Source organism: Lytechinus pictus, chromosome 9, assembly GCF_037042905.1.
Source record: "Lytechinus pictus isolate F3 Inbred chromosome 9, Lp3.0, whole genome shotgun sequence".
NCBI classification, from domain to species: domain Eukaryota; kingdom Metazoa; phylum Echinodermata; class Echinoidea; order Temnopleuroida; family Toxopneustidae; genus Lytechinus; species Lytechinus pictus.
In genome coordinates this window covers 17,535,001-17,562,923 of record NC_087253.1, presented here as the reverse complement: position 1 = coordinate 17,562,923, position 27,923 = coordinate 17,535,001, and the positions used below count along the sequence as shown (strand labels likewise).

The 27,923-nt window shown below is 36.6% G+C and overlaps 3 protein-coding genes across 3 annotated transcripts in view; 2 read left to right on the top strand and 1 right to left on the bottom strand.

Moving 5' to 3' along the window:
- Positions 1–1,141: 1,141 nt before the first annotated feature.
- LOC129267635 (beta-1,3-galactosyltransferase 5-like) lies at positions 1,142–6,364 on the bottom strand. Its single transcript, XM_064104837.1, has one exon. It carries the CDS (start codon positions 6,131–6,133, stop codon positions 4,973–4,975), a length of 1,161 nt encoding a protein of 386 aa, XP_063960907.1. The 5' UTR covers positions 6,134–6,364; the 3' UTR covers positions 1,142–4,972.
- A 6,722-nt stretch (positions 6,365–13,086) lies between these two features.
- LOC129268728 (lactosylceramide 1,3-N-acetyl-beta-D-glucosaminyltransferase A-like) lies at positions 13,087–16,880 on the top strand. The gene is made up of 2 exons (XM_064104367.1): positions 13,087–13,693; positions 16,810–16,880. The coding sequence occupies exons 1-2, from the start codon at positions 13,087–13,089 to the stop codon at positions 16,878–16,880; spliced, it is 678 nt and encodes a 225-aa protein (XP_063960437.1).
- Positions 16,881–24,486: 7,606 nt separating this feature from the next.
- The window catches only part of LOC129268186 (lactosylceramide 1,3-N-acetyl-beta-D-glucosaminyltransferase A-like), a 5,967-nt gene continuing 2,530 nt past the window's right edge, over positions 24,487–27,923 (top strand). The window contains exon 1 of the mRNA XM_054905770.2: positions 24,487–27,923. This exon is cut by the window's right edge and continues 2,530 nt beyond it. Coding sequence (XP_054761745.2) covers positions 24,862–25,932 — 1,071 coding nt within the window. The 5' untranslated portion in view covers positions 24,487–24,861 and the 3' untranslated portion in view covers positions 25,933–27,923.

Genomic DNA, 27,923 nt, shown 5'->3' with positions numbered 1-27,923 from the left:
ACGTCACCGTGTAAGGACGTGACCAGCGCTCGAACTTCCCCCTGTAATTTGGATTACAGACAATCGCGTTTCTAACTATCCTTTAGCCTAATGTCCATCGGACCGTGTCATAAAACTTGTTATAATAACATATTTGCAATAACAGTTAAAAGCTACTGAAATCAATCAATTTGATTAGCTGATAGCAAATTTGTAATAAAAAAAGGGGTCAATTTGTTTAAAGTGTTTGTAGTGAAAAACTTTTTTTTTCTTTTGCTTGTCAAATTTGTCTTCCAAACAAGCAGCCCCTTTTTTAAAAATGGTTCCCAACTAGGGCCATGAGGTCTCAGACATAATGATTTTCGCTCCTCGACACACGACAGATTCAGAAACATAGAAAATGTGTTGTCAAATGCCCTTCATGACAATGAACAACTCTGGACTACCGACATATTTGCAATTTTTCGTCAGGTCCGGAACTTAGAACGAATACCAATTTTCGACAAAGACCTCCCAGCTGTTCTTTTATTTGTCATTCGATCGGCATTTTCTACACTCTGTTCTTGAATCCAGAGTGAATCCCGGTGTGGAAACTCCCTCCCGAGGCGTTGTTTGTTTTAGCAACTGCTAATCGGTGACGTGCTTGTATCATCAACGGTTCAAAGTAAGAGCGAATGCGCCGATCTTTATCACAATTAACCCATTATGAGTCAAAGCAATATAAGCTACAAATAAATCGACGTAGCTGAGTGATCCAATCAAAGGTAATGTACTCCTTGGAAACGGTTGCCTAGCAACAGGGTTTCCATAAATACTCTTGGGTTTAAAATGATACCAAGGCCTTTTCACAGGTGAATCTTGATTCATCATTGTAATGATGATTGCTATTGTAATCGTGACTGTGATCAGAGTTCGTGATTCTAATCATGTTCTAGTTTGGTTTCACACGTGCTAGATATTCGCCATTAGCCTTATATTTCACTGGAATCATGATTCAAATTACGATTTTTTTTTACGTGTGAAAGGGCGGACAGTCTATGGGGAATAAAATGTTTAACCGATGAAGGGAATAACAAAAGCTCAATCACACATCAAATAGTACAGCAAACGGAGAGAAGAGGGATTTAGGAGACAGAACAAAATGGAACTGTACTCAATGAAGTATTGTAGTGCACTGATTTTATTAGAGGGCTGCTTTGCCACATCGTGACTCAAATTATATCCACAATTTACATATATTCAAATTAAGTAAAATCAACCTATCAAACAGACAAACAGAGTGGAGGAACCAACTAAAAGTGGAGGGGTCTAATTCATAAAAATAACCAGTAGGTGGACGGAGATGAAATAAGATGTTGGGATGATTACATAATAAGAATGTTGAACAAAAGAATCAGATGTTGGAATGTCATGAATTAACACATCTCAATGGGGGAAAGAATGACAAGAGAAGCAGGTTGAAAGTAAAATGAAAATTGATGACAACAGAAGCATCAAGAATGTAAACATAAAAGGAAACAAAATGTCAAAATAACAGTCCTACATTAGAAGCAAACAGTTCTCTTTAATCAAAACGGCGTAGCCTACACGAAAAAAAACATTCTCTTTCAATATAAGATCATAAGTTATATCTTAAAATTCAAAAACAAAATTTGAAATTCAGAATTTAGAATTTGGAATACTAAATTTGGAATTCTAAATTTAAAAACATAATAAAAAAATGAAATTCAAAATTCAAACTTTTTATATCTAAACATTGTTATTGTTAGTTATAATTCCTCAAACATCACATTCATATGAATACATACACATCATATTTACACAACGCCGTGTGCTGTATAATACAGTACAATATTTCTGCCATATTTGTGTATGTGACTCACAAACTGTAGAAACATTATATGTCCAAATACAAATAAATCAATGTCCAACATCGGCTACCCCTGGCACGGTTAAACAATAATTTTATTGCTCGCCAGCAAATGGGAAAAAACATTATCTCCGGTGAATGTCACTGGCGTAAAGATGGGGGGTGGTCTTGGGAGGCTCCTGCAACTGTTTATTAATTTACTGCATTAAAAAAAACACAAATAAATCTTCATATAAAGAATTACGAATTCTGTTAACAAAATGCAATATCTTGATACCAGGACTGGAATGCTTGAAAAATAGGAATATAAGAAATAAGATTGCAGGAAAAAACGACTGGCTTCACGTACAGTACGTCAGCCTTCAACGGCTGATGGTTTCAGTTCGGACAACCACATTATCATTTAATCTAATGGGGTATTGCAAGAAACTTGCAGTTGATCGCAAGTCAACATTAGGTCCCAAAATCAATTCAAAGTCATGCAATTAATTGCAAATTTGCTATTGATTTATGGTCAGCTTCCTGTATCAAAAAAATATATATTGATAGTTTGTTTTAGTTAAATTCGATTTGTTTCTTGTAATTTTTTATCTGAAATTTGCAATTGATTGCTAATATTTTTGCAACACCCCCTAAGTGTTAACTGAAATTATTTGGTTTGTAGATAAATTTATGTTTAATGTCAATCCCATACGTGGTAGTTTGTATTTTGTTCTTGTGTGTTTTACAAATCATAATAATATGCAGCAATGATCAAAGTATGCATCCATGTATATGTGCCTGGTATAAAACCACACATTACAACTGCGAGTCTGTCTTTTTTTTTTGTATGTTCTATTTTTTATCCCTTCTTTTTCTTTCTTTATTGGGCTGGAACTTCTAAGATCCAACAGATCTTTAATGCCAGTCCACACTCGAAGCCTGTTTTGCACACTATTTACTGTATTGTCATTTTTGTTACTTTGTTTTGTTCTTGTCATTATGTATTTCTTATTTACCTGTATATATATTATTTTTATCGAGTGAAATAAATGAAATAAATGAAACAAAAAATAAAGAAAATGCGTTGTGTTCCTGACTCTGTTTTGCATGTGCTCGCCAGTAGAAAAAACAAAATATATCCCTCAACAAATAATTTAAACTTTTATCCTATCAGTGTATTAGTGTATACTATAAGGCACATATGTGATACTTCAAAGAGAAAATTATATTCATGTTCCTTCTATTACTTTACAGCTTAATTATTTGTTAGTGCTATTTATTTTAATACGGTTTACACACATATCAGCTGAAGACTTCTTATTGGCAAGTTCGTATACAAATGTAATACTACAGCTATAAAAATGCAAAACCAACATACATGATTGAATAATAAAAACAAAGTAAACATGGTAAAGTAGACATTTTAAATATAGAACATTTTGCAACACGATTATTAGCACACCCACCCTTTCCCCAAACGCACTCATTGTTATTTCAGTTAATCATGTAGATATTGAACGAATCAAGCAAAGGTCAAGAATGTCTTTGAATCATCATGGAAAATTAATATGATATGCTTATGAAAAAAATGAAAAACTAACTTCTTTTTCGAGCTAGTTGAGGTAGTTCCTTTATAAGAAAATGTATGTTTTCCAGTGAAAGAAAGTTACAGTAAATGCGTTAACAGATCATCAAACACATCAAATGATTATATAGATGATGTAATGACATCATATGAGGTAGTTACACTGAAGACCAGTTAAGTAATTTCCTCTCGACTTTAGTAATTGGACATATACGTAATTGTTATTATTATTATTATTATCATTATTATCATTATTATTAATATTAATATTACCTCGGTCAAAGGTTTTTTTTAGATAAGCCTACCCATGAAAATCGCAAGCCTTTCTTTTTAAATTCTGTAGAATTTACCCTTGATATCAAATTTCATAACATACTTCTATACTCTCAGTTTATACCTGTATAGCTGCCAATATTTTATAGTTTTATGGTAAATATAGTTTACAGCAAAAACACTTCCTCATTACTTGATCCTCATCGTGTCATATTCTTTTCGAGATTTTATTTTTCAAACGATTTACTTCCTATTATTTTCATCCAATTGACTTCAGTGTAATATTCCTTTCACTAAACAAAAAAAATAAAAAAAAGACTTACAATGAAAGTGAAACTCCACAAACACTTAAAGCAACTTCCTTAATACAAGTAATACAGTGTTTTTCTTCATATCTCTTCTCCGCGAATCCTAATGCAATTACACATCCGACAGAATGTTCATGTACACTTCTGTAGTTTGTTGTTTCAAATTCGAAATTCTCTCTTCACAAAGACAGTCTTTGACCAGCATAAAAGACAGGGTAAATTAGTCTACAATCACTGTGGCTACTGCCCGCTTGGTCTCAGCCCAGGGGCCCGTTGCAGAAAGAGTTGCGTTTAAACGCAAGCCAAAAAGTCAATCGCAAGCCCCAAATGCGCGCTGTTGATTGGTTGAAGATCAAGTTGCGCTTAAATTTTTAGACTTGCGATTGATTGCAACACTTTCTGCAACGGGCCCCAGATGATCTAACCCATTTTGTCTCCAATCAGTTCGTTTAAAAACCTTTTGGTCTAACTGCCACTTCATCTTCCTACCATTATGTCTATTTTCCATTAAGGCTTTAACCACTTCGTCTAATGTCTACTTAGTCTTTATGGATATGTCAAACTTTTTATCAACCAAATTCTCATTTGACAAAGTAAAAATAAAAACTAGATAAGGTGGATATTGGATCAACTATTCAGCTTCATTAGCAGATGATGAAGACGAAGGAAGTGAAGTGCATAATTAAACGACAATTAGGCTTGTAGACCAATTGACTATATACAGTGATGCTCAAAGGTTAGCGAATCAAACCGGAAAATTATCATATTTCAAAGTGTTCAGGTTCTGCCATGTGCTAGATATTTAAATGTGAAGTAAGGAAACATAATATTACATTCAATAAAAGGTGTTTATCTTGGCTCGCCAAACATTGTAGTGCTGTTGTCTACATTCAACAGTCAGCATGAATTAAGGAGTGCATTTTGTGGTAGGGTTCACTAAATTTTGAGCACAACTGTATGTCTTCAAATGTGTAACTACGAAGGAGTTATCTGGTGGTCAATACTGGCATGGTGCAAATACTTTACAATAATGATTATGAGTAATAATAGTAATATCAACCAAAACAATACTGAATTGGTACATGTGAAATTTTGGGGATTTTCGAATAGGGTCCCGAAGCGCATGGATGCCCAAGTTCGTTTCATGGCCCCCTCTGAGAGTTCGAGCATCATGTAGTCTTTGGATCTTCTCTTCGGATGAAGCTCTTTGTAGAAGTTTAGTCTGTTGACAATGTCGATGTGTTTCCTTTGCAAAAGCATTCCACAGTAGACGTCATCAAATGGAACTATAGGAGGGTATTCTTTGGAGGCTTCGTAGAGCTTCTGTACCACATCCTGTGACATTACATATCCATGACCAAACGGTGACACTGGGTAGGTATCCTCTGGGTACAACTCTCTCGGGATGTACCATTTGCTGAACACCTTACGGTTTGGTGGGTAGGTGTTTGGCATCCCCAGGAAGAAGTCCGACTGACGCTCCATTGGTAGCGCTTCTAAATCCTGGACAAGAGTCACAACGTCAAGCATAACATCATCGTCTATGGACATCACAAACTCAGTGTCCCGACAGAAGTTGACCACCCATTCAAAGCTCATAACGAGTTTGATGGTGAGGTTATAGTAATGGTCGGTAAAGTCCACTTGTAAGATATCCCCGTACAGTTCAGCTTCTTTCCCGATGGCTTTTCGGTTCTGCTCATCCTCAGTGTTTCCTAGGACAAACAACACCCTTGCAGACACATTGTACTCCTTGATACCACTGGCATAGGTCTCTCGTATGGCATCCCTGAGTGATTTATGAGAGGGTGCGGACTTCACCAAAACCAGCAGCTTGATCGTGGTAATCCCTTCCTTACACGTATCCATCGGATTGATCGGAAAGCCATAGGAATCCACTTGTAGGGTCCCTGGTGTCCAATGAACGGTCCTCAGCCAGCCAAACCCATATGGATTCTGATCAACGACTTTTAGAAACATCCAAGCAGAGCTGACCAGAAGAAAAATGGACAATGTGACCATTGCACAGAATTTCTTCGCACAACATTTCGGCGATCTATAAGATGACATGCTGGTAAGAACCTCGGAAAGAACAAGCGACGATTGGAGTCTGGTTTGACCCGTTCTGTTTCTCATAGTAATTATATATATACTTCAAACAAAGCCATTGTTTACGCGTTGGCCTTGCGCCGAGTCCACATTAGGCAGAGATCGTGATCATAAATTCTGTATAATGAAGATAAAGAGTATCGTAAACACTATATGAATTCGGTAAGCAAATATCCCTATATTAATTCAAAGTTCAAGTTATGAATGTTTTACTCAACCATGGACCTAGTTGGTCAACAGACACGAGTTACTATTAAGACTGTTGGCCTACATACTCTTATGCGGAAGTAAAGGGCTCTTACATGGCATCAGTGGCGGATCCAGGATTTTCCAGGGGGGGGCATTTTTGGTCAGGAAAAAATTGACAAGACCCCCACCAAAAAAAAAAAAAAAAGGCTTCTGACGATTGTCTGCGTTCGCGGGGCGTGGGTGGCCGAATCCTTTCGATAAAACCGGGGAGTTTTTCTCTAAAGGGTGCATTGGAGGAGGGGAGTCAAATTAACGCACCTTTTCTTGACAACCGGGAGAGCTTTTCACGAAAGGCCGCACTGAGTAGTCTTTTTTACCCGTTGTTTATTTGTTTGTCTGTGTAAGTTTGTGTGAGAGTATGGAGACCTAAAGGTGAAGTGAGGGTGTGTGGGGGTTCGTGTGTATGAAACTGAGGAAGGAAAGAAGGGAAAAAACACATATTTTTGCATGTTTATTTTAGGCTTATTTATTTGCATTAGTCTCAGCGGTGCATGCGCGGCGACCGGGTTGCCGTACATGTAAACTATTGTACTACTGCTAGCAGCTTGCGATGGAAAGCCCGTTTTCAAATAACTTGCTTCAGTGGTGTACAGATGGGGGGCTTGGGGTCGCATGCCCCTCAAATTTTTTTCACGACCAAGACTAAAAGAGAGAAAAGAAAAGAGAGAAGGGTGAAATATAGCATTTTCTGAATATTACATATTCATCATTGAATATATGTCATCATTGGATTTTTATTTTTATTTTGGATTAAAATAACTTAATTTTTGCTCGCTCGCAATTTTGTTTAATAAAATTTTGCCCGATACGCCATATCTGGCCCTCTCAAAATTGTTGGCCCATTAGGCTACTGATTTCTTTCATCACACTTCTATGCAAATGCAAATTTATTCAGAATGGAATACGCTATTCCTCTTAATAATGCTATTGTTCGATATGGCTTTGGGGAATTGTTGGGGGTTATAGAAATACTTCAATATGCAATTGTATTCAAAATCACGAAAAAATGCAAGCTCTCTTATTTTTCTCCTAATGATCAGGGGCGACAGAAATTTTAAGGGGGCAGGTATGACATATCGGGCAAAATTCGAAAAAAAAAATTGTGAGCGAGCAAGCAAAATTTCGACATTTTTATTTCAAAATTCAAATTTTGTATCAGCTTTTGACATAAAAGTATTCAGAAAATGATATCATATTTCACCCTTCTCTCTTTTTTTCTTTCTATTTATATTTTTCTTAGTTGTGATTCTAATAATCTATTAATGCTGTTTCATCATGACTTTATTCAAGTTCAAAGACACTGATATACAATATATACATAAAGAGACCAGGTCCATCGTTTCCATTCCAAACAAATGGCAGGTCAGTACATTGTTGTTATTATTTGATGAATAATTTTCGTAGAAACGACTGGTTCAGGAAAGTACTTCACACAATCTTTCATGAAACCTCCCCCGGTTGTCCCTTAATGGTGCGTTAAATTGACTCCCCTCCCTCAACCCACCCTTTCGAGAAAAGCTCCCCTGGTTTTATCGACAGGGTGCAGCGGCCATCCCCGCTCCGCGAACGCAGACAATCGTCATAATATAAGCCCCCTCCCCCCCAAAAAAAAAATAACAAAAGTTTTCCCTACCAAATCGAGCAAATCCAGGTCATTTTCTTCCATGAAAAATTTGACAAGCAAAGGGTAAAAAGGGTTCCTCAGTAATATTATGCATGATATATTCCTCTTGATCCGCCACTGCATGGAGAGATATGTAGAGTCTTCACGTGGGCAGAAATAGTCTAGATCTTGTGTGCCCCCTTCATTTTTTTTTTTGCTCACTGCGCCACTGCTCGTCATATCTATTTGTTTAGCTTGTTTGTCTCCTGAGACACGCCTATTCTAGCATCGGGGAATCCCCCCGAGATCCCGCTGTCGGATTCCCTTTTGTTATTTTGCGTTGACTTTGGTTTTGCAAAATCATTATGTATAGAATGGAGAAGTGTGTCATTTATGAGCGTCAGAAATTAGCCGATTCACGCGATATATTACAATGTACTATACGGGCCGAAATGACCGTGGCGGGATCGTGGAAGCACAAATAGTTATAGTAGTTTGGTAGAAAATTTAGGGTAATCTCCAAAATCACACCAAAGTGTATACTATATATCTAAAAAAAAAATCTAGTTAATGCATTTTGGGGGCTGGATAAAGTAAATTTGTTTTGTTATCAAATAAAAAAATACATACAAGTATGATATATATATATATATATGTATATATATGTGGGGGTGTGTGTGTGATGGTGAGTGTATGTGTGTAAGGGTAGGGTGTGCGATGGTGGGTATGTGTGTGTGTGTGTGAGTGTGTGTAAGAGAGAGAGTGTGTGTGTGTGTGTAAGTGGGTGGGTGTATGTGCAAGACTCTCTTATGACACAACTCTGCAACCGTAAATCACGTTTCAATCAAAATTAGATGGTTGATGAACTTAGGGGACCTACATGTTATGCTGCAGTTGGAGGTAACATGGTAAGGTCCAAGGTCATTTTCAGGTCAACGTTAAAGTTTACATACAAGACTCTCTTATGATACATAACTCTGCAACCGTAAGTCACTTTTAACCAAACGTAGATGGTAGATGTACTTCGGGGACCTGCATGTTATGCTGCAGTCGGAGGTCACATGGTCAGGTCAAAGGTTATTTTCAGGTCAATGTTAAAGTTTACATGCAAGGCTCTTATAACAATTGTTATTCCATCCCAGTTATTTTACAATGAATTAGTGATACAATTCTGTTGCGTGCCCTCGCAAATCACGATATTTCTGGTTACTTTCACAAGTGGGTGAGACACAACATCGCTAATATGCCTTGCTGTTTTCTCTTTCTCCCTTTTTTTTCCTTTTGCCCCTTTTCTTCATTTTTCCCGACGGTAGCGCTGAAATTACCGGCGATATCCAGATCAGTGGGGGTGTCACATCCCCCCCCCCCCCCCTTAGCGACGGCTCTGTGTGCATGTGTGTATGTATGTTTATATCTTGCTGGTCCGTTGGCATAATATTGCTGTATTGTTTTCTCTTTGTTCAGCTTTTCAGTTGTAATCACTGTTTGTAGCTTTATGTGTACACTGTAAAAACTGTGTTAAAACTGACACCAATTGGTGTCTATATATAGAGGACCACACCCTGAGGTGTTAAAATAACACCCTAGAGATTGAACATAACACCAAATGTAGATGTAACAACCAAATGTGTTGTAATAACACCTATATGTTACACCTATATATGTTAAACTAACACCGGGCTAAAATAACTGCATGGTGTGGTCCTCTATGTACACCGCTTAACACCAAAGTTTTTGCTGTATATGTAACCTCTCGTGAAGCCCTCAGATAAAACAATGTTTAAGTCATTGCCTGGTTACCCTGGGTTTAGATGACAAATTGTCATGGAGGGAAAACGCGCAGTTGGTTTATGGGAAGGCTAGCAAGAGGTTGTACTTTCTCCGCAAGTTAAAATCATTCCATGTAGACAACACGATACTAACTCTGTTCTATAATTCAGTCATTAAAAGTGTCCTTCTCTTCAATGTGTTATGTGTATTTGGCAATCTCTCAAAAGAGGACAAGATGAAACTAGAAAAGCCCCTTAAAATAGCGCAAAGAATAATAGGGGTAGATTTGGCCTCTAGTGAATCCCACTGTACCGATCAAATCGTAGGAAAAGTCAGCTCAATCATGAAAGACACTTCTCATCCACTCAATCATACTACTCATTCAATCGTTCTGGCATAAGACTTCGTCCCACTTCAACCCGCCTTTCCCATTTTAGAAATTCATTCATACCCGACTCTATCCACAAATTCAATTCACAAGCTCAACGCTAAATAAACTTCTGTTCCTAGCGAAATGATGACACTGATGTACTGATATCCCGGAAAGTTTTTTGATAATAATAATAATCACATAAAAGTAATAGTAGTGATGATAATAATAATAATATTGATAATAATTATAATAATAATAATAATGTTGATAATAATTATTACAATATTTGAATGATAATAATTATGATAAGTATTCTGGACGACTCAAACTTTTGTAAATGTTTTATTGTATCTGCTTCATACCTGAGTAACTTATTTGTTTCTTTGTTTTATTTTGTTCATGCATGTCTAATGTAATATTACACCAGTGGAAAACAAATTTCTTTGTAATCATGTTTGCAAAGACAAATGAATAAATATCTTGTATTTCTCGTATCTTGTATATCTTGGTATAGAAAACAAAATAAATAAATGTCTAAATGAATTTAGGTATTTTCTAATTTGTATATTTAAACATCTCTCAACAGGATAAAACATTAATCAGCTCGCAGGCTAATTAACAGCTTGCATAAAGAGGGAAATCAATAAATAAATGAATAAAACGAAAGCACAATAATGTTCTTGCAAATCGCGTGATTAAGGCGTGTTAGCAATCACTCCGCGGACGCTTTCTATAACGCAGATTATCCTTTATCAAAAGCTCTTCGTAACAAAGTAGCCATTTTTTGTCGTTAATCGTTGAATCACAACACCATTGGGTGATTTCAAGTCCGGTGTTGGCCTTGGTGTTAGTGTTGGTGTTGGAATTTGGATTACTTCCCCTAACTCCAAAACTTATTATGAGTTTGTAAAACTGATCCAGATCACATTATTGACATTACAACAACTAGTGAGTGACTTTTCGGGATCACCTCAATTTTATGTTTCGTGTTATAATCGTGTAAAATTTGACCTAACACCAACACCAAAAGGTCAACACTGAACTTGAAATCACCCAATGTCGTGCTTTACACTGGACAAACGATATATTTGCAATTTTTGTCCGGTCCGAAACTTTATGTGCTGTCCCAATCCACCAATTTTCAACAAAGACCTTTAATCTGTCAATTGTTATTTGACGGCGATATTCAACAGATTCTCAACGTTGCAGAAAACATCTGCGCTGCGGAGTGGATGCTAAAATACGCTGATATTTGGATGCTAAAATACGCTGATATTTGGATCCCCTGATACGCTGTTGAGGGAGATGTATCGTATCGCCCTCTTACGGTGGGTTTGTTGAAGTCATAACCAACCTTGATATATTGATGTGGGGTTTTTTTTAATGCATATTTTCATCTGTGATCAAAGCATTGATACAACTCGTTGGGGCGTGGATTCGGGTGGAAGGCTGGATCGAAATTCTATAATAAATGTGGCTGAATACATCAGTGTATTGTCGAACAGAAGCGAGGCTGAAAGGTTAAAGGGAAATGCTAGCCAATTTTTTTTATGTTTCTCTGGCAAGAGGATATTATATAGATCAAAGAAATATACAAGAGGAAGTAGTCTTGAATCAAATCTGTCAGACTGCTATTTCTCCTTTTCTGTAGGCTCCTTTTCATTATCCTGCATTCATGCTTTTGGCAAATCATGTAATACACTGTAACAGCGATTTTGTAGATAATTATAGTAATCTAAATAAATTCAATTCAAACTCAAGAATATCACGACGACGTTTAGAAAGTTCAATCACTACATGTAATGTTTATGTTATATAGTGGCCGAATATGTATTTTCACTATGATTTTTTTTATTTTCTTTTTTTCTGTGGAGAACCTGACTTCGGCGCACGAAATGACTCTGACTAATTCGGTATATCATACCAGCCTTTCTTAATAAGCAAAAGCGATCACAATGGGGTAATCAAAGAATAAATTAATGAGACGAAAAAGGCAAGGAAAAACTGCCGAATAGGTCAGTGCCAATAAAATGTACACATACAAGATTGTTTTACATTTCAAAAATGGCTCCTTAATCGGAGAGGATCTCATGCCATCGGTACACTTGATGCTTAATGATAAGCTTTCATGCTTTTTTACAGATCTGGTAAAATATTTACCAACACTAATAATAAGCCAACTTGACTTCAGTAGCAATGGTTATAAATATCTCGTCCCTTTTTAACACGTCTTAATGGTTCTATTTTTGTAGTACCAGAACTCATACATATCCAGATGGACAATCAGCGGGGGCAGGCACTATAGGAAAGCAAAGGAGAGCAAATAATTGCAGCTAAAATAAGAGCGTTACTCAAATTCCATTGTTGTCAAAATTATGAAAGATCTATCAGTTCATTTTTCTGGGCAACGGTGTACAAGCAGACGTGACGTTGGTAGCACTGCATAGAACATTCACTCGAAACCAAACGCGCCCGTGTGGTATAAAAACGGTTCATCATTGCTATATACCACGGTGGCAAAGTTGTGGGTCGATATAACATTTTATCAACTGGTGTCTATTCCGAATGGTATTTCGTCAAAATGAGTCATGTAAACGTTTATACTACTACTATCACATGGACACGGACAATTATCATTTTAGATATGCATAGGACCTACTCTCGATGGTTGAAATCTTGAATTCGGGATATATTTGGCAGACAACGCGAACACCATTATGTTACACATGTAAATGCCACGATATGTATTCGGTTTATATTCTGTTATACATGATATATATGATCGGCCGGAAATCGTGGAAAAGGGTGAAAGTGGTGGTATGTTGGGTAATTTTCATCATATGCATTTTCCAATGGCTTACCTTTCCAAGCAGGTTTATAAAAGTACCTGTAGAGGAAAACCCGATATCAGTTGGCTGGCTGAAGACTGTTCGTTGGACACCTAGGACGCTAAAAGTAAACATCTATGACTTTCTAATAAATCCTATGGATACGTGCAAGGTAGGGGATAGCAATACAACATTACTCGTCTTGATTAAGTCAGCACCATCGCACAGAGCACGAAGGGACGTGATTCGGGAGACATATATGAGTGACATCAAGACGATGAATATATCTGCTAGGGTGTTATTTGTCCTCGGAACAACAACGGTAGCACAGGACCAGGAGAGCATCAAGGACGAGACTGGTCTCTACGGAGACATTCTGCAGGCGGACTTCAAAGACCACTACTATAACCTGACAATCAAGCTTATTATGGGGTTCAAGTGGGTGACCAACTTCTGTAGGAACACTGAATTTATGATGTCGATAGACGATGATGTGATGCTGGACATCGTGACCCTTGTTCAAGACCTCGATGGGTTACCTTCGCGGAACCGTACCAACTTCTGCCTCGGTGAGCCAAACGTGGGTAAGCCAATACGAAATACGTCAAGCAAATGGTACTGTCCGAAGGCGATATACCCAGAGGAAACCTATCCGGTGTCGCCGTATGGCGCCGGCTACGTCCTATCTCAGGATGTAGTCCAGAAGCTATACAATGCTTCAAAGAAATTGCTGCCTGTAGTGCCTTTCGATGATGTCTACTGCGGTATGCTCTTGCACTCGCAAGGAATTTCCATTGTCAACAGAGGAAAGTTGTTCAAAGAACTGCATCCGCACACTAAGCCACCGGATTACCTATGGAGCCAACTGTCTGTAAAACAAATGAAAACACACTGGCATGCCTGGATAACCTTTGATGGCAAAGGAAGAAAATTTCACCGGATGCAGCGGAAACCTGTTCCTTCAAATGCATTGGTTTTAATACTAATATTGTTATCGCTGTTTATTCTAATTGCTATTTGTTGCTGCGCACATTTTGTATCATGAAGAGCTTACGATCTCCGATAGCAGGTTCCAGGACGGTGGGTCGAGAGCATTGAATACAGAGCTTCAAAGCGCCAAGTTGTTTAAAAGAGTTTAAATGATAATTTTAAAAAAGCTTAAACAACTAAGAGTGACGGATTTAACCAACATGCTTTTTTTCCTTTGTAGAGTCACAATTAAGATTATCACCATAAGATCTAGAAAACAAAAAAATGGAAATGCGTTTCAAAGCGAATTAAATTTGGCGCACACCTGGCGCATGAGGTGTTGATATTCTTTTCTTTAGTTCTGCTGAAATGTATCCATTACTTGGGAAACTTTGCTGCATCTATAACATCGATTCCATACGTGTCGACGGGACATTTTGACAACAATTTCTATTTTCCTAGCCGAATGCTTGAGCAATAAAATATTCTTTTTTTGTCAATGATAAATGCTATAGTGGGTAGTTATGTGAAAAACTAATAACCAACACAAAAAAATGAGTATGTGTCAATTATAGGTGAAAATGTTGTGTGTCGTACGGGACGCAGAAATGTCCCGTACGACACGCAACAGTTTAAGCTCTAATTTACCTATACTATGGACAACATATTTTTGTTGGTTGTCAGTTTTGTTCATGTCTACCCAGTAGTCATTTAATATTACCACAAAGCAAATTGAAGTTCTCCGTTCGTTTGGACAGCAGGTTGAAAAATGTGAAAATTGCTGAATTTTCTAGCATGGAATCGCCCATTACATCTTTTCCGATTGTGAAATACATGTAGAAGGAAAATAATCACCTTTTGGTTTCAGTTGATGACGCAAACTACCACTTCCTTGACGATATCTATGGTCAGGTGCCTTATGTTGGTCACATAATTATATCAAGAGCACCACTTCGAGGGAAGGATCCAAGAAATCGGTAATTGGCATCCTATTTTAAGAATGCTTATTTATGCAAATTTTAAGCCTAAAAACCACCAAAAATCATTATAGGGCCTATCTCATTGTAGAAAAAAGGTTAAAGCCTCATTTACTGAATAAGATTCAATTATTGACAGAGCATCAAAAAATGTTTGACAAAAAAAAATATATTTAAAATGCTAATTTATGCACAAACATGTGCTAATTATATTTTTAAAAATCGCAAATTCAAAACAATTTCATGGTTTAGCATTTAAAAAGTTATAATTCATTTGCATATTCATCACTTTTGAACAGAGCAATAGTTTTGAATAAAATTCTATCATATGGGTGACTGAAAATCTACTTAAAATACTAAAATCCATGCAAATTATTTTGAAATTTGCATGTGCATGTAAGTGCAAGAAACGCACAAAATCAGTACAGAGTTCAACGCAAAGCCTTTTTTAATTTTGTTTATGCCTCCTTATTAGATGGAGCATTAATACTACAAAGTGCATGTGCAAACAAAGTGGCAAATTGTCACGTTTAAAAAAGGCTAGTATATGCAAATTTTATGAAAATTTTTTTTTAACCATTATCACAACGTGGACTAATGATAAAAGCCAAATTCTTGCATGTAGATCATTTCTAGTTATAGGATTCTATAGATTATATGAAATATATTACTTTGGTTCTATTGAAAAAGAACCATTTACACGAAGTAGCTTGCAGGACATTGTTTGAAAAAACAAATTCATGGGATACCATTTAAAAAGGACAATGGCTTTGCATAGTAGTCACTTTTGAAAAGAGCATTAACTTTGGTAAGGATTCGATGTATTGGTGACCGAGACTCAACTTTGAGTTTTAATTTATGCCAATTTTATCAGAAGTATGTGGGCAATTCCAAGCTTTGCTTTCCAGAAGGGTCCCATTTCATTTCATTATTTTGTATTATAATTATATTGCTTTACTTTGTAATTTTGTTGAAAATTTGAAATGAAATAAATTCGTTATCAATCAATCAATCAAATGCTGATTTACATGTGTCTTTAAATTACTGCTCATTTCATGAATTAAAGGGGAATCAAGCCTTGGCCATAAAATGTTGTGTTGGGAAGGAGAAAAATAAATCAAATAGAATGGTGAAAGTTTGAAAGAAATCGAACAAGCAATAAGAAAGTTATAGCTGCTTTAAAATTGAGATCACTAATACTATGTAGATTTCAAATTGGCAACTGGGTAAGTAAATTATGACAAGGGGCAAGGACAACTTTCCCATAGGCCATGTACTTTATTATCAGGGATTTGTGGTTTTCTCCTAAGTACCCATTCCCCTGGGGCAGTAATCTAAATATAACCCAGGTAGTATATTGTTTTATGTCCTCATGAAAGAAAAATATAATTTGAAATAAAACTTTTGGGAAAAATGACATTTTAGCCATAATATGTATTGGAGTACATGGAAGAGTAGTCCTTGCCTTACATCACTATGACATCCCATATGCGGCCAATTTGAAGTATCCATGGGTATAGTGATTACCAATATTTACAACGTTTAAAAATTCATAACTTTCTTGTTGTTTGTCCAATATTGTTCAAACTTTCACCAATCAACTTGTCTGATTTTTCTTTTCCTTATAAAATTAAGTTTTTACTTGGGCTGGATTTCCCTTTAAGATTTTGTGCATGATTTTTTTTTTACATTTCTTGGAGGAAATTCGAAGATATTGTTCTGACAAAGATATACAAAAACTTTAAACCTTGTTTTGCATGTCATAGTAATTGTTTTCAATCCAATCCAAATGTCATTTGTATAGCGCCTTTTCCTTTCGGTTGTAAAACGCGCTATGCACACACCCCTCCATGTTTAGGCCACTAAAACAATAATTAAACACATCAGAATGGTCAGCTTAGTCCATGGTCCATTCCATTCATTGTCCTTTTTAGTAATTTTATGGGACTCATTAATGGCTTTCTTGAATAACGAGGAGGCTGTCTTCACAGAAGCAGGAAGGTGAATTTCATAGCTTTGTAGGGAAGGAGGATTCACCTGCTCGGTTCTTAGAAAGGTGCTGAACGAGCCAAATTTGATGAAGATGAACGAGAAGTACGAACTTGAGCATGATGTTGAGAGCGACGAGTATTGTTTATTGCTTTGAAATATTGATTTATGCATAAATTATTAGTAATTTACATAAATTGGCATATTTCTGCATGAAGATTTTATAATCAATTCATCATGCAAAAGAATGGTCTGTCCGGAAGTTTAGAAGCATGAATCTGACAGAGGTGTCCAAAAGTTTCATCCCATTTTGTGATTTTTTTTATCGCATTGGAATACTGCTTTATGCATAAATTAGCATATTTTTGCATAAAGATTAGATTTTCAATAATGTCCTGTGGAAAAAATAAATCTATTGACCTTCCAAACACTTTAGGAAAGTTTAGTGCTTTTGTAAACTCTGTCCCCAAAACTTCCAATTATAGGTCTAAGGGACTTTTACTACTATATATTGTGTGTATAAAAAAAAGGCTTACACTTTCAGATTTAGAAATAATCCTATAAAATAATTTATTTGTATTATCCTGAAGCTTGTTCTATATTTATACAGTAGTACAGATCTATTTAAGCGAATGACGATATAGCTATTAAAATATCTTTCTTGAAAATGATTTGCGCAGAACTTGTAAATAGTTATATGGTTAGAATAGACGTTAATCGTCAAGAGCACATGGACTTTTGCTAAGAAGATTGATTTGAATATATATTTAACCTTTAAACTTGTTTCCTTGCCCACTCATCGAGCACCAAAAGTGTAATATTTTGTCCAATTGTTAACCTTCATTTGATAGATGAGACCCAAACCCAAGAATATAAGTGAAAACAAATTATGCCTATGTTGTATCTTTTTCAATTCCAAGGACTTTTTCAAAGTGTAAACTTTTTATTGATACGCACTGTATAGCTTTGATAGTTTGTCAAGTGAATGATAGAGATCTGTTTAGAATAACTCACATTATGTGTAGTATGAAATACAGGCATTGAATAGGCTGTATCATTAACATAAATCGATAGAAAATAGACATTAATAAAGTACTCCAATCGTGTACGACTGTAAAGATCACCGTGTATGCGCACGTAAGGGGTGTGGAAATAAACATAAATAAAATGAAATGAAATGAAATAAAGATGATAATAGTGCCTATTTTTATGGCGCACAGTTAACAGTTAAGTTAACCTATCATAAAATTAAATCAAATTAATCTACATCTTTTCCCTACTTATTCTGAACCCATTGCGTGAGATTTGTTCCATGACATTTGCTCCGGCGACAATTCCTCCGATGAAAATCTGCACCTTATTAAAAAAAAACATAACCTAACCTCCAAAACTTTAAGTAAACCCTAATCCTTATCTTCACATTGTATTGAACCAATAACTCTATGACAATCCAAACTCTAAGGCCCGTATTCTGAAGTCAGGTTTAACTTAAACTCAGGTTTTAAGTTGTGGTTTAAGTATGGGAAGCCAAAAGTATCATTTTTTTTTTATTAAGTTGAACGTTTCTTTTGTTTACTGTGCTCTTTCCTGATTCATCGATGGTGAAGACAATAATATATTTATACTTCCTAGGCAATTATGAATGATCTAAGAGCCAAATGAGCTGAAATATGATATCTCTACTGTTAAATATTTATGAAACAATTGGCTATCCATACTTAAACCACAACTTTTGGAGTTTGGATTGTCATAGAGTTATTGGTTCAATACAATATGAAGATTGATTTTGATCTTTATCATCAAGATAGGGCTGATCGAAAAATAAAATCTGGTTTATTCACGCCACAATGTGCGTACCTCGCCGTTGATTAATTGAAACTCATTTTTCATATTTTAATCATGCACATTTAGAATGCCGCTTTAGCAAACAAATACTTAAATTTCTCTCCATTCACATTTTTCACTATTAATTGTAATGCTATTAACCGTGTGTTGGTTTATTTATCAATTGAATACACATTTTAATGATTGAATGAAACATCACGCTATGAGAATCATGCTAATAGTTATTTGTATTCAGGCACGGATCAAGGATTAACCAAAAGGGGATATTTTTGTTCCAATAAAAATGCACATGCAAAAAAGGGGTCTTCACGTGCTTATGCACGCCACATTTTCCATTTTTTATGAGAGGCATGGGCCGGATTTGCCCCCCCCCCTCCCCCCCACCTGGATCCGCCAGTGTTTGTATTCGTCATTTCATTGCAGTTGGGCTTGGGTTGCTACGTATTTCTACTTTTATCAAACCATTTATCTATCTAACTCAACCCACAATAAAAAAAAACAATATTTTAATCTCATTCTCAATTGATGTAAAATCTGTGATACAAATCCGGACAAAGAAAGATGTGATAACACATTATCCAGACAGTCAAACACAATGAGAGTTGTTGTTTTTTATGTTCATCTTGTTCAAGTTACGTTTCATAATAATATCGATATTTCACATTATTTTCTGTTTGCAGCAGTAATTGATGAATGATAAACATTTCTAGATGTCTTTATTGTAACATCCTTTTCAAGATTACTTATAATGAATATTTGTTATACCTTGTTTTACATTTTGCTATTTTTCTTATCCTCAAATATTCCTCAATTGTATGTACGTTTTGTACTACTTTGTATTTTTGTATTGAAAGGGAATATTGGCAGATGGCAATGAAGTTCCAATAAATTCAATTCAATTTACACATATTATATGCAAGTATATATACGTATATATATTGATCAAATGATCAAAAAATTCTTGGAGCCGTGCCATACTGTGACCAAAAATAGTAAGTCATGAAGACAATGTTGATGTTTATATGACCATCCTTACTTGATACTTGATACTTGATGTGATAATTCCTCTTGCAGCTCCAAAAAGCTAAACTGGAATGAACTTTGCAATATGTCGTGAAAGATTGGTGTCGTAGTGAATATCTCTATTTTACAATAAAAGGAGAGTGCGATGTGCAAGTAAAAACCTGGATACATCTTAAAGAACAAGAGATCCGGTTGGAGGCTGCAGATTTCTAATGATGGGAAGTGCAGCCTCTTTGAATGCTGTCCAAATTGTGACTCTAATTGTCTATGTAGTTTTGTTGCCTGAGACTTCAGGCAGTATTTCTATAGGCCTATATTTCCTAGATAGTCTAATCCCGGGGGGGGGGCACTCGACCAAAAAAGTGGTAGGGGTGTGCCGCGGGCGAGACAAAACACGGGGGCCTTGGAGCGGGCTCATTGTAAAAAGGAGGGTCCTCGGAACGGGCTTCGGAACTACAAATGTTTGTGAAAACGGGGGTCCTTGGAACGGGTCGCCTGCGTGCGAGTGCGTATGCATCTCTATGGAACGTACGTGCAGCTAGCTCGACGGCACGACTGACGGGCGCGCTAGCGCAGAGGCGATGGTCGGACAGCGAGCTGCGGCCGCTTTTCACCAAAATTGCGACCGGAACGGCGTAACGGAAAATATGCGAAGCCCTGGAGCGGATTTTTTTCTTCTTTTTTCTCGAGAAGAAGAAAATGCTATGCTCTGGAGCGGCTTTCTTTGTTCTTTTTCTCAATAAGACAATAATGCTATGCCTCGATCGGAACGGAAATTTGAGTGTAAAAATGGGGGTCCCCTCCGCGGCACATACCCACTATGCATTATATACTGAGTGCCCCCCCCCCCCCCCCCGGGAGTCTAATACAACTTAGGCTATATAAACCCATTTCGTATTCTATCAGTTTGGTCTTATTGCCGGTTGGTCTACACAACAGTTAGTTTAATACGGTCCACCTAGCATTATTCCCATTAATTTCCAATTCTTCTACATATTATCTTCGACTTTGTCAAGTCAACAATTGATTCGTGGACACTTCATCTATATATATATATATAAGAGTGGTAATTAATAGACCAAGTGGTTATTAGACGAAATGGGGGAGCATAACTGGAAAATAGACAACACGATAAACATGATAAATGGGTGAAATGGCAGTTAGATCCACTGATTGTCTTGACCTTTTCCAAATGAAAATTTATTCGTGAATAGTTCCTCTTGTATAGAGAAAGTGTGGTGTCAAATGGATGTTAGACGAAATGGCGCAGCATAACGGGTTATTAGACATCATGATAAACAGGCGAAACATGCAATTAAATCCACCGATTAGTGGGATGGTGAGTTAGTTAGTTCGTATGAACTGATATTAGGCCATGTGGCACGGGAGCCAAACCGAAAGTATACAGGTAGACGAAGTGGGATTTACTGGAGACCAAGTTACATTAACCATTATAAATATGATCTTGCCAATCTTGTCTATAGCATGTATACTGTGTAATCATTGGAGTTTCGCGTGTTATAATATTTCATTCAGCAATCACTGGTCGGACTCCGAGGGTTTCGTATGCAATTATTTCAATACGAAACCCGCATACTTTGCATATAAATAGGTCGCCACCTTTGAAAGCATTTGTTTTCATCCACCATGTCCACGTAACACAAATCTTACCGTTTGGTTGAACGGCTGTTTTTTTACGATTGATTATTAATAGTCAATGCAATCAATAGTAGGAATCATCCCCATGATCAGATGCTGAGTTTTGTGTGACGGGATCCTTGCATTTGGATCTGGAATATTATTCTTTTTCAAGGTAAGCGTGTTGTCGTGAATAAGGGTATGACACGCTGGCAGTCTTTAAATAAAATGAAATGAATGAAAGACGTGGTATGGTACTGTCATGATTGTTGTCTATTCTGTGCGTTTCTTCTATAGATAAAGCATTTGGGTGGAGTAAGGAATGAAATAAAAGGGGGAAGGGTATTAGACCAATGGACTTTGCTATAGTACTTTACGAACATACTCATATGTGCATTCGGGCCGTAGTCACCCCTTTGTCGTGTCGTAAGGTTTTATGAGGGGTTTTTTTTCTCAATGAGAGAGAGATTACACTTGGGATATGCACTTATGTGTAATTGCAGTATGGTTATATGCGGCCGTTCAGACCCCGATTTCACGCCTTGCCAGCAGTTCCCAATCATACCTTTTTCATAGACCAACCCCTTCTCCTCCTTCCCTAAGTCCCTCATTGCAGGCGCCGGTTCTCTAATTTCTCTAAGACCCCCATTAAACCAGTTCTCAAGTACCTCCATTTGCAGAGGGTTATCTATAGTCCCTGATTTCATAGCAACTTCAGTTCTTTTGTGTATGGTTTCAGATTTTAGGGCCGAACACCCTACCCTATCCAAATACTAGTGCCCCCCCCCCCCCGAGATTACCTAGTGTCGTCCCTCTCGTCTTGCAGCCGACAATCATTTATTGATAATAAATGTGATTTGCTTGCCATCATGCTCTCTTCAGATTTGTTGATTCATTAAATAAGATTTTACTTTATTGAAATGTTGTTGCTTTAATTTTTATATTACTTATGATTTTGAAAATTTTAAGTGCTAAAAACATGGTGTGTGAATGATAATACGCCATGTACAATAACGGGTACATTGTGCTTTTGATACCAATTTTCGTCGTTATAATTATAATTTTCGTTATTTTTAGCTCATCCCGCCCGAAGGGCCAGATGAGCTTATGCCGTGGCGTGGCGTCCGTCGTCTGGCGTCTGTCGTCCGTCCACAATTTCAAAATGCTTCTTCGCCATTTCAAGTCCGATTTCAATTCTGTTTGCTTTATATGATAGCACTAGGTGGGGGGTTCAAAACTTCTACACAGAATTTTGAAACTCATTAAATATGCTAATTTATGCGCTTCTTCTTTATTTATTGACCGATTTTGAATTTTTGGCTTCCATCTGGTAGAGCTTTATGAGGTTTACCAAACTTCTACACAGAATTTTGAAATTTTGACTAGAACAATTTTTATGCTAATTTATGCGAAATTAATTTATGCATATTAAATGCTTCTTCTTCTTTATTTGTTGACCGATTTTGATTTTTTTTTTCTTCCATCTGGTAGAGCTTCATGAGGTTGACCAAACTTCTACACAGAATTTTTAAATTTGGAGTAGAAAATAATTTTTGCAAAATTCATGAATGACAGAAAATGCCTCTTCTTTATTTGTTGACTGAATTTCAAAATACTTCTTCTTCGTCATTTCAAGTCTGATTTCAATTCTGTTTGTTTTATATGATAGCATTAGGTGGGGGATTCAAAAATTATACACAGAATTTTGAAACTCATTAAATATGCTAATTTATGCGTCTTTTTAAAAATTCACATAAAATGCTTCTTCTTCTTTAATTGTTGACCGATTTTGATTTTTTTTTCTTCCATCTGGTAGACCTTCATGGGGATCAACAAACTTTTACACAGAATTTTGAAATTCTCAGTAGAAAATTATTTATGCTAATTTATGCAAAATTTATTAATAAATCACAGAAATGCCTCTTCTTCTTTATATGTTTTCTTCCAACTGGTAGAGCTGCATGAGGTTCATCAAACTTGTACACAAAACTTTGAAATTTTGTCTAGAAAATTATTTATGCTAATTTATGCAAAGTTTATTCATAAATCACAAAAAACGTTTTTTTTTTCTTCAATTACTGATCAATTTCAATTTTGTTGCTTTATATGATAGCTCGAGGTGGAGATACAAAATTTTAACACAGAATTTTGAAACTCATTAAATCTGCTAATTTATTCATATATTTTCAAAACTCACAAAAAATACTTATTTATTTGTTGATTGATTTTGATTATTTTTGTCTCATCTGAGAGCTGCATGAGGTTCACCAAAGTTCTAAACAGAGTTTAGAAATTTTGACTAGAAAATTATTTATTCCTAATTCATATGAAATTTATTCATAGATCACAAAAAATGCTTTTATGTCTTTTCTTCATCAATTTCAATTCTATATTCTCAATTTATGTCACCAATGTAATTCACTACAATGTCAACTGGGCTGAAATTAAAATTGTGTTAAATTTCGTTGCGAGATGCCGGATGAGCTCCACATCATTGATGTGCTAGTTCATGATTGCTATTAATATTATCATCATTGTTATTATTATCCCTGTTATTATCATTGTCACTATCACTTCAGTTTGGGAACATGCAGAACTAGTATACTTATCTATTTGCAATGATTGTTATGAAAATGATAATAATGTAAGAGATGACGATGACAATAATAATAATGATGATCATGATAATAATATTTATTTTTGAAAAAATAATAATAATAATGAAGAAGAAGGAGGGGAGGAGAAGAAGAAGAGGAAAAGAGAAAGAAGAAGTAGAAGAATGTACAAAATGTCATAGTGTAATAACAACATCATTTCTCGGATGAATTATTTTTCTTTGACGCATGAACATTTATTCATTTTTATACAAACCACCTATATGTAGCTCGCACATAAAACGGCTGATTTCGACTCGCCGTAAGGCCGCCGTAGAGCAAATGTGACCAAGGTATAAGCAGTGAAGTGGCACATGATAAGGGAGGATATACACTATACCCAATACTGCGCTAAATCTCACAAGGTAACTGAGCCGCTTGGAACACTTCATTGACTTAATATAATATAAATCACGGAAGACACTCTCACTTCATTTTGCCTTGTGCAATAGTGTATAACCACACAAGCCATAATGCCCTCTTTTGTTGACCTATAATAAAATGCTTTCCGTTCGATGGAATAGGACGTATGGTACATACTAATGCACCCTTCACTGCCAATATGTAGATACACCAATGAAGGGTAACCGAGGATATATAACATTTATATGCACCCGGTGATGAAGCCGTCGTATGTTTCGGAGATATCATACATATAAACTCTTCACTGCCTGAAAAGTTCTTTAAAACAATACCTGATGCAGCGATTATTATATTCCAGCTCTTGTTGGTCATTGAACCGATCGGATATATTTGAAATACTGGGGAATACAACTCGTTGGTGGTGGACATCGTCTTTTGAAAGTGGTTACTATCTTTGTGGTGCATACGACAAAGATGAGGGGTAGAGTGCTTAAGAGGATTGTCCCGATGTTTTGGATAGTATCCGCCATATCCGCTTTTCTACTAGTTGCATACTATAGAATCGTTCTAGTACCCGCGAGGGAGAATCCTCTGGAAGTTGGCTGGCTGAAAGATGTTCATTGGACACCGGGAACTCTGAAAGTGGGTATCTATGACTTCTTGATAAACCCGTCGGACACCTGTAAGTTAGGAAGCAGGGATATGACATTGCTACTCCTGGTCAAATCAGCACCCTCAAACAAACCCCGCAGGGATGTTATTCGCGAGACCTATGTAAGTGGTATCAGGGAGTTGAACTTACCCGCTAGGGTGCTCTTTGTCCTTGGAAACGTCGAGGACAGCATGGAGCGAGAAAGCATCAGGACAGAAGCTGATCTGCACGGGGATATCCTCCAGGCTGACTTCAAAGACCACTACTATAACCTGACCATCAAGCTCATCACGGGTTTCAAGTGGGTGGCCAACTTCTGCAGGAACACCGAGTTTGTGATGTCCATTGATGACGATGTGATGCTTGACATCGTGACCCTTGTTCAGGACCTAGAGGGGTTACCTTCGTGGAACCGTACCAACCTCTGCCTCGGTGAGCCAAACGTGGGCAAGCCGATCAGGAACGAGGACAGCAAATGGTACTGTCCGAAGGAGCTATACCCAGAGGATACCTATCCTCTGTCACCATTTGGCGCGGGTTACGTATTGTCCCAGGACTCCGTACAGAAACTCTACGCCGCATCTAAAGAAGTGTTACCCAAAGTGCCTTTTGATGACGTCTACTGTGGCATGCTCCTAGACGCGACGGGGATCGCCATCGCCGATAGAGTCAAACTATACGCTAAACTGCATCCGGAACGTAAACCAAAAGACTATCTAAAGAGCCAGTTGTCTGTGTATCAAATGAAAAAAGCCAGGGATAATTGGGAGGACTTCAAGAGTGTCCCTGAAAGGGAAATTCACATAACTAAACGTGCAAAATTGTTCATTTTTCCATTCTTATTAGTATTGCTATTATGTATGTTTTTTATTTGTACGATTGTGCATTGCTGACCTCGGATATTTTAATTTTCTGATTCAAAAATTTATAATAGGATTAATTGTAATAACTATGTTAGATCGTCATTAATGTAATAATGGGGGTGTATACATGGGCATATTGTTTTATGTCTCAGCATCCAAGAATTAAGTTAATCCAAGTAAATAACACATGTATGAACAAATAGCGAAATAATTAGGTTTTCTCGAATCAGATTTACAGAAGAATAGTGGTGACAGATTATCATCAACTCACTCAATTTCACAGTTATGTTGAAGGTTTCAGCGAAACTTTAAGCAAAAAATTACTGTTTATTTAAAGTTTATATTCTTCATGAATGCACTGTGCTTGTATCTACATATTCGAAGTAGTGTGTTATTCCGAAATAAACATCCTCTTAAAGGAAACCAAAACCCAAGAGAAGAAGCAATCTTATTGAAAAGAGTAAAAAGAGAGGAACAATTTGAATCAAATGTTGTTTGAAGGTTTGCATGGTGGTATGTACAATCGCTGATGTGGTTTACGGTACACCATGTGAAGTGTTGTAGAAACAGTGGATAGGAGAAGACATGGGCGGAAATCCCAGGGGGGACAGGGGGGACGTGTCCCCCCTACTCAAAATAGTAGGGGGGACACAATATCAAATGTCCCCCCTACTATTTTTGGTCTTTTATGATGGTAAGAAATACATCATTCTAAATCGAAATAAAACATGTATTTGGGGACGAGTTGGCCTGGGACAAGATGACCTTACTTTTGGGATAACCTTTTTTTTTGCTTGTCAAATGTTCCCGCCCCTTGTCCCCGTAGGCGGACCAGGGGGCCGAGGGGCCCGCCCCCCCTCCCCCTCTTGGTGGAGCAAAAAAAAGGAAAAAAAAACAGAAAGAAAGAAGGAATAAAAGAGGGAAAAGAGAGGAGAAAATGAAAAGGACGACGAGTGCATAAAACAAGATGAGGGGAAGACTTGGAAAATAAAAATAATCTTTCGTGCCACTATATATAACATTTAAGCTCTCGCTTCGCGCTCGCATTGTCTGTTAGGTGATTTACATATCTTGTTCAATATGGAGCTCGAATGTCAAGTTTGGAAGTCAATATACAAAACATATTACACCTTGGAAATCGAACTTTCATTATTTTGTGTGATTTACAAATTGATTTTTAAAAAGTGCTCTGTAAAAATGTCAGTTTTATGGTCTGAATATTAACATTTGCTGCTTGCCTTACAATTTTTCTACAAAGTGCTTGAAATATAAAGCTGAAATTGACTCTTTTTTCAGATTGGAGTATCAAAGTTTCATGATTTACATGATTAAAGATGTACATGTATATAGAATGCTTAGATTCTAGGTCTAAATAATTTATGAAACACGCGCGCGCATGTTTATTCAGATACTCAACTTGTTCTCTATTTAAATCATTATCCAGTTTCAGATCACAATATCAAAATATTTCTGCTCGCGCTTTGTGCTCGCATTATTAATGTGGGAAGACCCAATATTACTCATCCTTTTGTACATCATGAACAGAGTGGCCCATTTTTAGGTCTAAATCTCGTTTTTTTTTTTCTGCTCGCGCTTCGAGCTCGCTTCAATTATTAAATTATATAGCTATCCTGTTCACGATTACAAAAACTGATTAAAATTTTCCATTCTTTCTTTAGAAAGTTCAAAAATTTTCAGCTTGCGCTTCGTGCTCGCATTTTTTGATTGTTGAAATATGTAACGCCTTCATGGCTAAGTGCAAGCAGTCCTTAACAGTTACCTTTTCAACAGGTACCAGTTCAAAACGTATATAAAAAATTTATGCTCGCGCTTTGCGCTCGCATTATTAATACTCATCCTTTTCATGATTTACAAAACATGAGTAGAGTGTCTCGTTCAGTAAATATTATGGGACTAAATCTCGAAATTTTACGCTCGCGCTTCGCGCTCGCATCAATTGTTTACTTATATACCTATTCTGCTTGAGTTTCAATTCTTTAGGTGAAAATGTCAAAAAAAAA